Genomic DNA, 15,727 nt, shown 5'->3' with positions numbered 1-15,727 from the left:
CCTTATTTATGGTCCTGGTCAAGTTCAAAGGTGCTTAGGAGCATAACTTGCATCGTTTCTTTAAACAAGAAAGAAAAGAATCAAGATCTTAGGTGTTTGTCACAACCTACTACACTGAAGCCGAGAGAATACTGGCCTGACCAACCTGCTTCCAAACATGAAGAGTTAAAAAATATTAAAGACTTTTGTTCTAATAACTTTTGTCTTGAAAATTCAAAAGGAATTAGTGTAATCAAGTTAAGACATTATAATGCAATTAGTGAATTTTCTGTTTCAGAAGATGAGGGGCCCATTATAAACTAAAAACAGAAAAACCATTTTTTTTCCCTTGGTGGAGGCAGACGGGGATAGATTTTTCACATTAGCTTGGGCAACAGGGAACAGGAGGAGATTCTTCTCAGAAAATGGGATTTCATGGAGGACCATAACACATCGTTAAAGCTGAGTGAAATGAGCCTTCCTGTTCTGTGTGGTCAGGAGCTCTGTCAGCCTAGAGCGTGAGGCGCTGTGCTGTCAATCCAAAGGTACACAATTCAAATCCCCCAGCTGCTCTGCAGGAGAAAGATGGGCAGTCTCCTCCCATGATTTACAGTGTCTGGAAAGCTGCTAGAGGGTCAGCTATGATTCTAGAATCAATTCCAGAGGCACTGTGGTTAAGGCACTTGCCTTCCAACACAAAGGTCAGTGGTTCAAACTCACTGCCTGCTTCACAGACTTTTAGCCACTCCAGGGGACAAAGATGAGGGAAGCCTGCTTCACAAAACTCTACAGGGCCAACCTTCCACATCCTACAGGGCACCACGATCAGAACTAACTCGACAGCAGTGAGTCTGACTAATCTGTGATCACTAAGTGCTATTCTGTGATCACTAAGAAGAGTGGTGGTGGTGCAGTGGGTTACATGGTGGGCTGCTAACTGGAAGGCTGGTAGTTCGAATCCACTAGCTTCTCTAGTAGAGAATGGGGAGAGAGGTCTTCTCCTGTTTTCAGCCTTGGAAGCCTGAGGGAGGGTCACTACTGAGTTGAACTGAACTTCATGGCCATGAACTTGAGGGTTTTGATATTCTGATCACTAGTACAATATGATTTTTTAAATGAAGAGGGCAGTATGAACAAAGTCATATTTCTTTGGCCTCCATTCTATCTCAGCCTCCTCAGTGGACCAGGTGGCCCTGAACTATGTGGCTGATCGCATACTGGTGTCTTCATGTGGGCACAGCCCAGGGGTCTAAAGCTGTCTTTGTGGTATTTCACGTCCAGTAGCCCCAGAAGGAGACATGCTCATTACTGAGAGTTGTATTCTGGACATGGTTCTGACAACCACTCTCAGAAAAAAAATGGATTTATTTGTGGAGACCTACCACCATCAAGTGGATTCTGACTCAGAAGAACGCCTGCTAGATTTCCAAGGCTGGAAATCTTACAGGAGGAGACTGTCCACCTATCCCCCACAGAACAGCTGGAGGATTTGAACCAATAACCTTTTGGTTAGCAGCACAGAACTTTACCGTGTGCGCCACCAGAGCTCCTTCAGAAATGTCAACAGGGATGTGAAGATGAGGTTTTTCTCTTCCAAGTCACCTAGGAGACATGATCCACTGAGATGTTCTGAAGACATTGGTGGGCACCTGAGACATCACCACCTGAGGGTTGCAGATCAGCATGGGAGCAGGTTTGCAGAGGCAGTGCCTTCTGCCCCAGCCAGCCTGCCCGAGCGCACTTACACTTTAATCCCCGTGCTGGGATGCAACCTTGTTTCCCTCTTGCTGGAAGAAACCATTGCAAGATGCTCGGGGTGGGGGAAAGAACCTAAAAGACTGAACTCTTTCTCCTGTCCAGGGCCAAAAGCAGCAAACTCGTGTCCCGAGAAAAGCTGGGCAGACTGGGGTTGATCCGAAAGTGAATTTCAATCACCAACAGAAGCAAAAGAAACCAACCAACTCACTTAATGTTTAACTTTCTCTTTTTTAAAAAATAATTATTAGAATTTTATCAGTTAAGGAATAGCAGCTGGTGGGAAGAAGACAGAAAAAAGAATACAACTGAAGAATCCTTAAGAACATCAAGTATTTATAACTTAAGTTTCATACTTTAGAAGGTCACTCACTGCCCAACAGCTTGTTGAAACAAAGCAACTTCCAAAGTGACTGATGACGGAGCCCGCTCATCAGTTCCACTCATGTCCACTGTCCTCCGGCCCCGGCCACAGCGTCTGGGCCTGACCGCAGGAACTGTGCTGGGTCAGAGACGCCACAGTGGTGGCGTGAGGTTAGCCCTGGACGTCAGAGGCGCTCGCTCAACTGATGCAGGAACACTCTGGGCCCTGCAATGTCCCTCCCCTCCCTGAACACTAAGGCGCAGGCCTTGGTGGGGAGCACGCTCCTGCATCCTGGAACCTCTCTCCTGTCTCCAGCACTTCTGGGGACTGTCCAACGTGGGGCACTCCCATGTCTGTTAGCTCAGAACGTACTCTCGAGCAGACAGTGGCACCCACAGCCGGTGGGACACACCTCCTGGGTCCGGAACCACTCCATCATGTGGCTGGTGTGGCCCCCGTGCCCACACGTCAGGCAGAAGTTGGACGAGCCCCGCACGGCCACGTGGCAGATGGCACACTGAAACGTGAAGCCTTTGCAGATGGCACACTGCGTGCCACGTACCTCGCTCCGGCAGTGGCTGCAGTACACGCCGAATTCTGGAAACAGGGGTGACGTCCACAAAAGAGAGAGAGAACAACAGTGCATTTAGTTCTGAGAAACAGAAAACGGGGACTGTTGAGTTAGATATAGTGCAGTGGTTTCAAACTTCAAAAACAAAACAAAACACTCAGCAGAACCCCTCTTCAAAAATCTAGTGAGTCTCACTTAAGTGGTAGAGGGAATGCAGTGGGCACAGCTGGGTCACCTGCCACAAACAACGGGACAATCTCGTAGGAAGGCCATGTGGAGATAAGTCGTGTTTCATGCTCAGAGCTACCAGGAGGCAACAGCACTGAGCAGTGGTCTGGATTTCCAGAACACGTGACTTTGTCAAACCACCCAGAGCGCAAACTCCTTCCACACATCCTCGGATCCCTCTCACCCTTCTCTCACCTGATGGCCTCACCTTCCCTAAGAGACGCTATGAGGTGTGGCCTCTTCACTGATACAGAAACCTTCAACTCACCCTCCCAAGGCTCCTCTCCTTCCTCTGTTACAAGAGAAGGGAGTCCCTTCTCCTATCTACCTTTGACAATAGGTAGTTATGAAAATGTACCAACAGAAATTCCTTGAATGTATGGTAAATACAGAGAAAATATGGAACCCTGGTGGTACAATGGCTAAAGCGCCCAGATGCTTTAAACCAAAAGGTCATGAGTTCAAACCCACTGCGAGAGGAAAATACCAAAGTCTGCTGTCAGAAAACTTGACAGTTTTGGAAATCCTACTGGGCAGTTCTACTCTGGTCTTACAGGACCAACTGTTGTTGTGTACCGCGGAATCAGAACCAACCCTTACCTGACCCTTCAACAGGTTTTCAGAGACAGGAAACTTCACAGGAGGAGACTGCCCATCTTTCTCCCGTGGAGTTGCTCGTGGATTTGAACTGCGTGTCTTTGGGCTGGCAAGTAACTCCTTATCCCTAAGCCACCAGAGCTCGCTATAGGACCGGTAGGAGTTGGAATTCACTTCTACAGCAAAGGTTTGGTTTGGTACATGGGGCACAGTGTCGTGGGGGTGCAGAGGTTATGCATTCAATTAATTCCTGCCAACAAGTTGAAAGGTCGCGGTTTGAATCCACCAAATGGGATCTCTGGTGGAGTAAAAAGGAGCAGCAGAAGGGCGGAATCTCTGGTATCGTGAACCCACCAGCGGTGCTTCTGGAGGAAGACGGGCAATGCCCTGTGGGATTTACAGCCGCCGCAAGCCCGCTCAGAGGGTCAGTGTGAACCAGCTCTAACTCAAGCACTCTGAGTTGGAGTTTTTTGAGGACTACCACAGTTTCCTTGTCATTGAATTGATTCACTCTGGACTCAGAACAATCCTACAGGACAGAGCAGAACTGCCCCACTGGGCTGCCTTTTCCATATCTTTCTCCCAGCAGGGAAATCAGTCTTCTAAAAAAATTACTTGACTTCCTGTCGAGTTGGAACCATGGCTGACTGTCCAGCAGATTTCTGAGGCTATAAACTGTACAGAGAGTTGGGGGTGGGTGGGGGGATCAGTTGACCATACAGATGTAGACATGGTTTCTTTCTGGACTCTATTTTATTCCAGTGGTCTGTGTTTCTACTTTGATACTGCTCCAGGCTCCTTTGGTTACTTTATTATTGTAGCTGTATGTTACTGTTTTGTTATTAAGTGCCATCAAGTTAAGTACAACTCATCCGATTTTGTGTTTATTTTACATATTTAGATACTCTAGTGCTATGGACTGCTAGGAAAACAAACAGATTTGTCCTGGAAAGGGTTAAACCGGGTGGCTCCTTGGAGGCAAGGATTCTGAGGCTCCGTCTAACATACTTTGGACATGTTGTGAGGAGAGACCGGTCCTTGGAGAAGGACATCATGCTTGGGAGGGTGGAGGGACAGTGCAGGAGAGGAAAGCCCTCTATGAGGTGGACTGATTCAGTGACTGGGGTAATTGGGATGGGAGTGTCAGAGACAGTGCGATTGGCACAGGACAGAGCGGAGTTTAGGGCTGGTGTACATAGGGTCGCTATGAGTTGCAGGCGACTCGACGGCACATAACAACAACAACAGTGCTAGGTGCATATATATTTATGATTGTTAAATCCTGATTAGCTGTTGTCCTTCTATGATTATATGTCCACCTTCAACCACTCAGACAGATTTTGTCTTAACAGTTACTTTGTTTAACATTAAGACTGCCACCCTCCTTTTCTTTTGGTTATTATTTGCATGGGGTATTGCTTTTCCATTCTCTCACTTTCAACTTCGAGTCCGTGGACTTCAGCTGTGACTTTGTGAACCATGTACAGTTGGATCATGTGGCATTTAAAAACATTCATTCTGAGGGAGCTCCAGTGGCCTAGTGGCAAGAAATGGCATGGCTATCCCAGAGGTATGTGGTTCAAATCCACCAGATGCTCTGCTGGAGGAGGCGGGGCAATCACCTTCTGTACCAGTCAGATCTGACTTGACGGTACACGCACAAATAATCCTGATAATAAAAAAAATTTATTCTGTCATTCTCTGCCAAAAGAAAGTTGTGAGTCCTTTGTCTAAACATCTAATTCCTTAAATAAAAATAATCTCATCTTCAGATTTGCGATGATGATGTCAGCTGCTATGTGGTGACCCTTGCTGATGCAGAAATCACAAGAAATGGCATTTTCACCACGAGGAGACTAACTGTAACCACAATAACCTACAGTCCTTTCCTTTCAATACTTAACGTATCTGGTGCCTGGAGAGCTTGTTCTTTCAAAGTCAGGACAACTCTGTGGAACTCTGAAGTATTCTGTAAAACTCTGCATATATTTTTTTTCTTTTCTAAATATTTTTTTTGTCTGTGAGTCTTCCTTCCACCATCCTCACCCATTTAAAAGTCTTTCTGATGGCGATTTTGAATAGAACTAGGGCACAGTATCATTGCTGAAGTCCATTTAAGTCTTCCTAAATTTGTTTTAGTTGATTAGATTATAAATTCTTTAACCCCAGAGAGTATACCTTCCATTTCTTTGTACTTCTCACAGAATCCAGCATGAAGCTTGACGGTAATAGATGGCAAAGAGGGTTTAGCTGATTGATGGACTGATAACAGCAGGTAAATAGCTCTGTGATTCATGTATTTTCCTGAAAACTAATTTGAAAAGACAAATTGCTCCAGGCTATCATTAATCTCTCACTGATATACTCTCATATATTTAGATGTGCTGAAAAACATATTGACCAAAGAGAACTCTGTATCTTTCCATTTCTTCACTAACAAAAGAATCCACATGAAAAGAATCATTATTATTCAAGCGCTAAATCTATACATTTCTCTGGCTTTTATTTGTAAATGAAGCCATACAGCCACGTAATTTATAGGGTCAATAGTTCTATGAGGCTTATTACACAGACCAGCATTTCCGACTGTTTCTTTCCTTTTTATATCTCTACCTCTAAGAGAGTATGTTTACAAAACTATTTCTTCATTTTCAAATACCCTCTACTGATGATAATACTCCTGAGAGACAAAGATAGTGACACTGCATCTCACATAGTTGGAGCATGATGTGAGAAGAAGCCAGTCATGCTGAGAAAGGAAGAACCCCAACAAGATGGACTGACACAGTGAGTATAAGAATGGCCTTGAACATATCAGAAACCACGGGGATGGGAGAATAGGGCAAAGTTCTTATCTACTGTTCACAGAGTGGCTATGTTGTTAATGTTAGGTGCTGCCACTGACTCACAGAGACCCTATGAACTTGACAATGACTCACAGCATCCCTATCAACTCAACTGTGACTCATAGTGGCCCCTACAAATATCCGGTCGAAACCCTACCCTATCCTATGCCATCTTCATCATCTCTGCTACATTAAAGCCCACTGTTACAGTCACTGTGTCAAATCCATCTCGGTGAGAGTCTTCCCCTCCATCTCTGAACCTCCACTTTCCCGAGCATGATGTCCTTCTTCAAAGTTTACCGTACTGGGTGGGAAGGAAGACCTGTGTGGTGCTCCTTGCTTTATAATCTGTGTATACATATATATATGCTTGCTGGTTCATAGTTTGCTCTTGTGTGAACAGTATCTGTCTGTCAGTTTGCTGTACTGAGGTAGCCTGTTGGCTCTGTGATGCTGGAAGCTGTGTCCCCAGTATTTTCATACCAACAGGTTATACATGGGAGAAGATTTCAGCAGAGCTTCCAGATTCAGACAGACTAAGGGGAGTTGACCATCCACTTCTGAAATAACTGGCCTTTGAAACTCTTCTGAACAACTGAAGGTTGCTGTGAGCTGTAGTCAACTCAATGGTAGTCAACTCGATAGCACCAAACAGGAACAATGACTTTCCACAGTGGATGCTCCCTTTCATCCTTGATTCTTTCAAACTTACAACCCCTGACAGGAACAGTACCCAGTCAGCAAGGTGAACATGGGCCTTTGCGGGCTTCCTTCCTAAGCTGTAGCACTAACTTTGTTCACTGGGTAATCCATCCCTGACTAAAGTACACTATTGATGAAACCCATTGCTGTTAGGTTGATCCCGTCATAGCAACGCTCCGTCAGGTTTCCAAAAAAGTCTTTAGGCGAGGAGACTGTCCATCTTGCTCTCAAGGAGCGGCTCGTAGATTCGAACCTCTGACCTTTCACTTAACAGCCCAATAAATTTTTTTTCCATTTGCTCGTCTTGAAACCTTTCCGACTGTTCCAATCTGGTGCTCTGTCGTGTAGATCTCCCTCCACCCCCAAACTGACTCACTTCCTGGACTGAATGTTCTCTCTCTTCTTACGCTGGTTGAAGGGTTACTTTCACATTTGGATATCTGGGTCCAGAATTCTAAGTTGCACATCATTTTCTTAAGAATATTAAAGCGCTGTCATCTCATTTTCAGTATTGCTCCCAACATGTGTGATGCCATTCACAGCCCTTATCCTTAGAACAGAATGTGTTTTCACCCTCTCGAAACTTCTAGGATCTTTACCTGACGTCTTCCTACTTCATGAATTATGCTAGGTGGGATGTGGGAACTCTTGGTGCTGTTGTTAGGTGCTATTAAATCGGCTCTAACTTATAACGACACTATAAACAACAGATCAAACCTTGACCGATCCTGAGTCCTCCTGGCGCCTCTGTACTTACACCTACGTCACAATCACTGTGTCAGGCCACCTCCCCATGCTCTCCTCCTCCAGTGCTAATCTACTTTTCCAAGCATGAGGTCCTTTCCCAAAGACCGGCCCCACCTGGCAACATCTCTAAAGTATGAGACCAAGTCTCACCTTCCCTGCTTCTAACGACCATCATGGCTGCACTTCTTCCAAGACAGATTTGTCTGTTCATGGCAGTCCATGGTTTATTCAATGACTTTCTGCAGCACATAATTCAAAGGCATCAATTCTTCTTCTGTCTTTCTTACTCAGTGTCCAGAACCCTCTCACAATCTGGAAATGCATTTATTTACCTTCTCTGGGGAGACTAAATTTCCAGTTTCTGCCAAAGTGTTAGGGCTATTGTCATAAAGTGGCTCTGACTCCCAGAACATAATTTGTGTTGGTTTTTTTTTTAAATTTTATTTTATTATTTTGTGTGTGTGTACCGTCAAATTGGATCTGACTGGTCCAGGAGGAGATTGTCCCTCCTTCTCCAGCAGAGCATCTGGTGGATTTGAACCGTGCCCAGAACATAATTTGTAAGAAACGCTGGCTGGCCCTAGGCCACCTTCACGATCATCAGGATGTCCAAGTCCATGGTCATGGTCATTGTGCACCTGAGTGCCCTCCAGCTGTGGCAGCCTGTCTCCCAGTCACGACCCCCGACCATCTTCTGTTGTCAGCCAGCAGGTTTTCACCGGGTCATTTACAAGGAGAATGTCATCCCTTTCTTCCTATGCTTTCTTAGATTGGAAGATCCACTGAAACCTGTCCACAGTGGAAACCAGGCTCATTGTCTGAAATGTCAGTGACATAGCTTCTAGCATCACAGCAACATGTGAGCCAGCCTAATGACAGACAAGTAGTCCCTATGACAGCTCCTTCTGTCAGCCCTCAGACGAGACATCCTGACCTCAGAGAGGCCTTCCCTCGAGACACATGAGAACCTCTTCCAAATGCTCCTCCCTAATCCCCGTCCCATCTCAATATCCTGTGTGCTCGCTAATATTGTTAAGTGCCGTCGAGTCGTAGGCGACTCATAGTGACCCTATGAACAAAAGTCCTGGACACCTGTATAACTTCTGTCCTTTCTCCAGGTTCATAGGGTTTCCAGAGGCAAGCTATTATGGAAGTGGATGCCACTCCTGCTTCCAAGCTTGTTTTAATCGGAGAGCTCCACCAAACACTGTCCACCACGGGTAACCATTCTCGCAAAGGTGGGTGACTCTACTCCGCAGCCCTCAGGCCTGCCTTAAATTGTTTTTGGTGAAACATTCTTCCAGGTCATGCAACCCTGGTATGTCCACTTGTTGTACAGAGATAACTCGTGGTTGCTGTGAAGCCGAACACTGTGACACTGATGAGTCAAATGCTGACTAATAGTTCTCCCAACTTGTTGAGTCATTCTTCTCCTGCGTTAGGCTGTGAGCTCCACAGGGGAAGAAATATGTGTGAGTACTGTGCCCAGTGCCCAAGGGAGTTTGATATATTTTAAAGAATAAATAATCCTGGCGAGCTCTGGTGGCCTAGTGGCAAGAAGCTGCACTGCAATCCAAGAGGTGCACAGTTTGAATCCACCAGATGCTCTGCTGGAGAAGGAGGAACAATCTCCTCCTGTACCAGTCAGATCTGATTTGACGGTACACACAAAAAAATAATAAAATTTTTTAAATAAATAAAAGAATAAATAATCCTATTACCAATAAATATCTGAGGACTACGTGTAATACTACACAACAGAAATTTAATCTTGCTATGAAAGGCAGGGATTCTAAAAGCTTGGAATAGACTCAAAAGGCTTTTGAAATTTCTGTTTCTAAGTGAGACATTAAAAATACTTACCGATCCCTTTGTGAGGATCAGGAGGACACGAAACAAACTTCAGCACCTCCGCTCGTTTCTCTCTCAGACCCCAGCGATACAGGATCTCCCCATAGCACTTCTTAAAGTCATCAAATTGCTGGGTGTTGGCAGGGTCCAGAAGCCTGGAGAGATATAATTTAAGAACTCCTATCATTCTGTCTCTCTCTCTCTCTCTCTCCTCCTCTCTCGGACTCTATCTCTCTGTAAATGGCATACAAGGAGATTGCCCATCTTTCTCCCATGAAGCAGTTGGTAGAGTTGAACTAGGGGCCTTTACATTAGCAGTACAACTCCTTACCCATTAGGCCAAAATTACAGCAGGTATAGTTCTGGAGACTCAGAGCTATGAGATGAGCGCTCTGGCCAGGAAAGGGGCTACCTCTTGTTTTTCTCATGCTGGTCCCGCTCTCGCTCACGAGGATCACTGTATGTCAGGCTCCCAAAGCGCATTTCTTCCGGTGAGGACTCTCCCCAGGGCGATGAAAGGTGCTCGGCCTCTCTCCCCGCTGGAGAACACAGAACGGACAGAAAGCTGCAGTCAGAGGACACATGTCAAGTATCTGAAAACTATTCCTTAGTGCAGTGGGTCCAAGTTATCTGCCGGTGGAAGCATTAACTGAGCATAAATTTCCAAGAGGCACAGCTAAAAAGAACCCTGCCCTGGACTTAAATTTTTGTCTAGATGTTCATTAAGGTAACTTGTCATTATATACAAACATGATGGAATGTAACACTATCGTTATTTATAAAGATATTTTAAGTGACATGAGAAAATGCATAGGATTTATTAAAAATACATATCACCCAGAGGCGCGCGGTTTGAATCCACCAGATGCTCTGCCAGGGAAGGAGGGACAGTCTCCTCCTGTACCAGTCAGATCTGATTTGACGGTACACTTACACAAAAAATAATAATAATAAAAAAACATACATATCACAAAGTCACATATGTAGAACACTCCGCATATACACAGAAGAAAATGTTCCAAAATGTTAATATATTTCACACAAATAAGTCCACGGTAGACCCTATGTCACAATGGACTTGACCATGACAGAGATCATGAGAACAGGGTTCAGATCTATTGTTCATAGGATTGTTGTGGACTTAACGGCACTTAACACCACCACACAAATGACACAAACATTAAGTTTTTGCAAACAGCATAACCTCCTTTGTGTGCTGTATGTGGGTGCATGTTATTTATGTGGGCATGTTTTAAATATTTTAAATTAACTCTAAAATAAAGGAAAATAAATTTTTCTTTATAAAAATTGGGAAACAACTGCACCTACTTCTAAGAGCTCTGTACAGTCAATGGGAGTGAACCTGACTTATACAGGAGAAGGTGAATGATGGGCAAGGGCAAAGGATCATGGGAACTATATATTAGGGAAAAAGTAAAGTCAAGTTTAAGACTGAACAGTGGGAAAGAAGTTACTTCCAAAAGTAGTTACGAGATGAGAAGAGACCTAGCAAGATGGAAGAAACTGGTTTGTTCAAACATGAAAACCCAGGGTTTGATAGCAACAATACGCCCATCAACCGAAATGTAAAGGGAAATAGGAATTAAGAAAAAATGGAGGAAATAAGGATAAACATGGAGAATACTCATCTTTCACAGATTACATATTTACAACATGCACACGGCTTTTATCCGAATGAAAACCCAGCCAGGTGATGCCATCTGCGTACCAACCTATGTTCCAGCCACCAGTGTTGAGTCCTGGGTCTGACATACTTGAGCAGGAACCAGAGGAGGTGAAACTGGGCTGTAGATGGGGCGAAAAACCAAACAGGAAGAGCATCAAAGTACCATCCCACATGGCATTTCACACTCCAGAACAAAGCAGGAAACCACACACTTACATATCGACTATGGGACACCACAAGATTGGAAGAACGGCTGGGAAAAGGCCCAAAGGGGTTTGGTATCCCCTGAGGCCTAGACTGCGCTTCAAACACACTGCAGAGCATGGCCAGTGTCTGCACATCCCGAAGCTGACAGTAATGAGCCAACCTGGAGAAAAAATAGGAGACAAGAGCCGATCAAGGTGCAGGGCCGTGGAAGGGCAGCCCCACAATCACAAGGACATGGAGGCATTTTCAATTGTGCCTCAAAAACCTCCATCAGGAACTGGGACTTTCAATACACCAAGTGGCCTGACTAAATCTGGTTTGGAATAAAACACTTCAGAGTATTACCAATGACCTAAATGGCCTCCAGAAACATCTCCTGGCATTAATACATGAGTTCAGTGTCACCTTGCCAAGAACCCAGATGACACCAACTTTAGAGTGACATGGGTCACGCTTTCTCAGCTTTTCTCAGTCCTAATTGTAAAGGTTATCATACTGCTGTTTGGGGTCAGGGACCCTTGATGGACCTCCCCCTTCAAATCTAAAGCTACAGGAAGGTGCCCACTGTCTCACCAATACAGAGTGAGCAGAAAACAGGTAGACTAGAGAATTATGAACGTACGCTGTTAAAGAAGATCATGGGATATTTTCACGTTGGTCCATGTTTGGCCTAAAAAGGTAAGCAAAGCAACTCCAACCCAAAGGGAGCGGATCTCCTCTGTTTAGGACCTGGGCCTCACTATTCTAGAGGTTCATGTGGTTTTGTTTCCTTGGACATTATTTTTTTTATTTCTAGTATGCCATATTTTTGGTGCCATACATTGAACACAGACACTATTTTGACCAGACTGACAACCTTGGACATAAATTGTCTAACAGTGTGAAACAGAAAAACCAAAACACAGTTCTCCAAGCTGTTCTCAGGGGCTAAAATCTATGGCACCCGAGACAAAACTTTACCACCTCGAGAGCTTCGACTTCTATGTTCTGGGGGCTCTGCACCTTTCTCTCAGTAATAATGTAAAGTGTTTACAGACCTACAGCTTATATCACTCACTGTTCCCACTTTTACTCTCAAAACCTACAGAGACTCCAGCAGCTGTCGCCCGAATGGATGTCGAGCCCAGGGTGTTTCCAAATCTGGATCGGACTTCGGACCAAGGCAAAGATCTGTCGCAACGGTGGCCAGTGACCAAACCTGGGCAGACAAGATAGCAACATGCAGACTCAGATTGGTGGGGGACCAGAAGAGAAATCACAGTAGAACTTTTACCCTACTCCACACGTGGGTCATGAGCTCATTTCCCAGAAGTGTTACCCCAGACCTACTGAACCACAGTCTGCATTTAAACAACATCTTCAGGGAACTTATATAAGGAACAAGTGTCAAATAACTTCTTGGTACAAAGCAGGTGTCAGAGAAACAACACCATGGGTAACTACTCGGGACATCTATTTCGCCCCGACACTCAGTGACTTTTCTGCTGTTTCCTCAGTGAACTGTGTTGTGGCGGAGGGAGAGGCACTGTAGCACTTTTCAATTCTGTCCTTCTTCACTGAAATGATGAAGAACTTTGTAGCCTTCATTACAAAAGTTTCCATATACGCTTTGGTGCTTAAGAAAAATGAATCAACTGAGCAGCGAAGTGTTGAGGTGAGCAAGGATTGTGGTGGCAAGATCCTGGTGAGAGCGAGACTCTGATGGTGGAGAGTCTGTGGTGTTACCGTGGACAGACGGTGGTAAGGTGTGAATTGAGGCGTGCATCTTTGCTGGACACACTTAAAGGTTTATGTGTTCTTGTCAGATAGTCGAAGGAGAAGCTGACTTATAACTGCTGTGAGGCAAGCCTTGCTGGATGATTTGGACTGGACAGCTCAACTGAAACTGGAGCCTGGAATTATTGAAGAATTGTGCCTTGGAACTGTTGGGCTAAATCCTGGACTTGGACCATAAGATATACTTTGCCCTCACCCTCCAACTTCCTTCCCTAATAAACTCCATTGTTGGTAAAAAAAAAAGTCAAGACAAAGTCAACTTGGTTTTCTTTTTGTTGACAACTTAACCTGAGAAATCCCTCCAAGCTGAAAATTTCCTGGGGTTTGGAGTCATCAATGGCAATACATGCCCATTAAATGCCTATTAAATGTAGCAGACACAACACCAATGCTGTCAGGGAAGGCCCCAGGCCCCTAATCCCTTTAAAAAATGTAATAATAACTTCAGAAAACCTTTCCTTGTGGCAACATAAAACTGTATGTCCAATAATGGAAAACACTTTACTAGAGAATCTAGAATGAAAAAAAATGGTGTGGACTTTAAATCAAAAGAGTTGAAAACTGAAAAAGAACAAATAAGCAAATAAAAATCCTGCAAAACCAGGTAGGGAAGCATGTCATCCACATACAGTTAACTCCATATGTGGCACCAGCATGCTCATACGAGCACAACAAGGAACTTGACGCTCACAGCATTCATCCCCGGAATCAACGAACGAAGGGCTGCTGGGAGGAGTGAACGGTTTTCCAGAACAGAACGTCCGCTATATTGACCGATGACCGAGGCGCAGTATTTCCTCACCTATAATTTGAGCTGTGGTGCTGGAGAAGGGTACTGAATGTACCCTGGACTGCCAGGAAAACAAACAGATTTATCTTGGAGAGGATTAAACCAAGCTACTCCTTGGAGGCAAAGATTCTGGGGCTTCGTCTGACATACTTTGGACATGTTGCCAGGAGGGACGGGTCCTTGGAGAGGGACATCATGCTTGGGAGGGTGGAGGGACAGCACAGGAGGGGAAGACCCTCTATGAGATGGATTGATTCGGTGACTGGGGTAATCGGGATGGGTGTGTCAGAGGTGGTGCGGTTGGCGCAGGATAGAGCAGGGTTTAGAGCTGTTGTGCATAGGGTCGCTATGAGTCGGAAACGACTCGACGGCACATAACAACAACAACAACAACATAATTTCTTAAATGCCTTCAACATAAAGAGTGACATTGGGCTTATTTCTATGATTCACAAAACAGTGGACACATCATCTTCAATACACACTTAACCAAAAAAAATTCTTCAAATATCTTCACCGGTGTCATTTCTCCGTCCAACTAGCACTTGTGAAAAACTACAGGAAGTGGACCAAATGTTGGACCATTTGTGGACAGATTTCATCAATCAAGGCTTCGGTGTGGGAACTTTACATATACGTGCTCATTTAGTTCTCAAAATGACCTGGAAGTATTACTCCCATTTTAGAGTTGAGGAAATTGAGGTACGAAAGGATTAGCTAGCTTACCTATTAGTTGACAGTTTATGTAACAAAAAAGGGATAGAACCCAGATAAAAACTCAGATGAGTCTCTGACTGTAAAGGTCTTTTTCACCTCATTTGGAATATTGAATATATTATGGACTGCTAAGAGAATGAACAGGTTTGTCCTGGAGAGGGTGAAGCCAGGCTGCTCCTTGGAGGCAAGGATTCTGAAGCTCCGCCTGACATACTCTAGACATGTTACAAGGAAGGACCAATCCTTGGAGAGGCATGTCATGCTTGGGAGGGTGGAGGGACAGCCCAGGAGAGGAAGATCCTCGATGAGATGGATTGCTTCAGTAACTAGGGTAATGAGGATAGGTGTGTCAGAGACAATGAGATTGGCACAGGATAGAGCAGGGTTTAGGGCTCTTATACATAAGGTTGTTACGAGTTGCAGGGGACTCAATGGCACATAACAACAACAGGACTAGCCTGAACCTTTCAAAGAAATTCCACGTGAAAAGTACTAACAACTGAAAATGAAGTAGTTTTTCACCAGAGATACTGTGCAAGTCTGCCTTAGTATATTGTGTTTCAAATTTTCTCAAGTACTCCTTATGTAAAGAATTTTTTTTCCTCTCCTCATTTTACTTTCTCTCTCACTCTCTCCGTCAGATTCTGACCTAACTTGCCCAAGGCTTTACCTCTAGGAGGCAGAGTTGAACTGTCATCACTCAACCATTTATAGCTAAACTACAATTTCTCTAAGATTTCTACCTCATGTTGTCTTCTTCATGTTCATGGATCTGTTCAGGTCACTGAGTCTTTTAAAAAAAGATTACCGGCCCTTTAGAGTAGTGAGAGAAGATCTTCACCCTGAAACCCACAGCGTCCCTTTTCAGCAGGAAGTAGCTAAGAGAATACGCCGTCCCCTTTTCCTTATG

At 44.6% G+C, this 15,727-nt stretch overlaps 1 protein-coding gene across 1 annotated transcript in view; it reads right to left on the bottom strand.

The window, feature by feature from the left end:
* Positions 1–2,459: 2,459 nt before the first annotated feature.
* Positions 2,460–15,727, bottom strand: part of WDR59 (WD repeat domain 59) — an 83,472-nt gene continuing 70,204 nt past the window's right edge. Inside the window, exons 22-27 of the mRNA XM_006878860.1 lie at positions 12,620–12,732; positions 11,544–11,694; positions 11,374–11,446; positions 10,053–10,179; positions 9,653–9,795; positions 2,460–2,695 (exon numbers count right to left, since the gene is read on the bottom strand). Of these exons, the coding sequence (XP_006878922.1) occupies positions 2,460–2,695; positions 9,653–9,795; positions 10,053–10,179; positions 11,374–11,446; positions 11,544–11,694; positions 12,620–12,732 (843 nt within the window). The remainder of the gene's footprint in view (positions 2,696–9,652; positions 9,796–10,052; positions 10,180–11,373; positions 11,447–11,543; positions 11,695–12,619; positions 12,733–15,727) is intronic.

Source organism: Elephantulus edwardii, unplaced genomic scaffold (assembly GCF_000299155.1).
Source record: "Elephantulus edwardii isolate Elephantulus edwardi_28Jun2011 unplaced genomic scaffold, EleEdw1.0 scaffold00001, whole genome shotgun sequence".
NCBI lineage: Eukaryota > Metazoa > Chordata > Mammalia > Macroscelidea > Macroscelididae > Elephantulus > Elephantulus edwardii.
The sequence above is the reverse complement of the archived record's forward strand: the minus strand, read 5'-3'. Positions and strand labels throughout refer to the sequence as shown.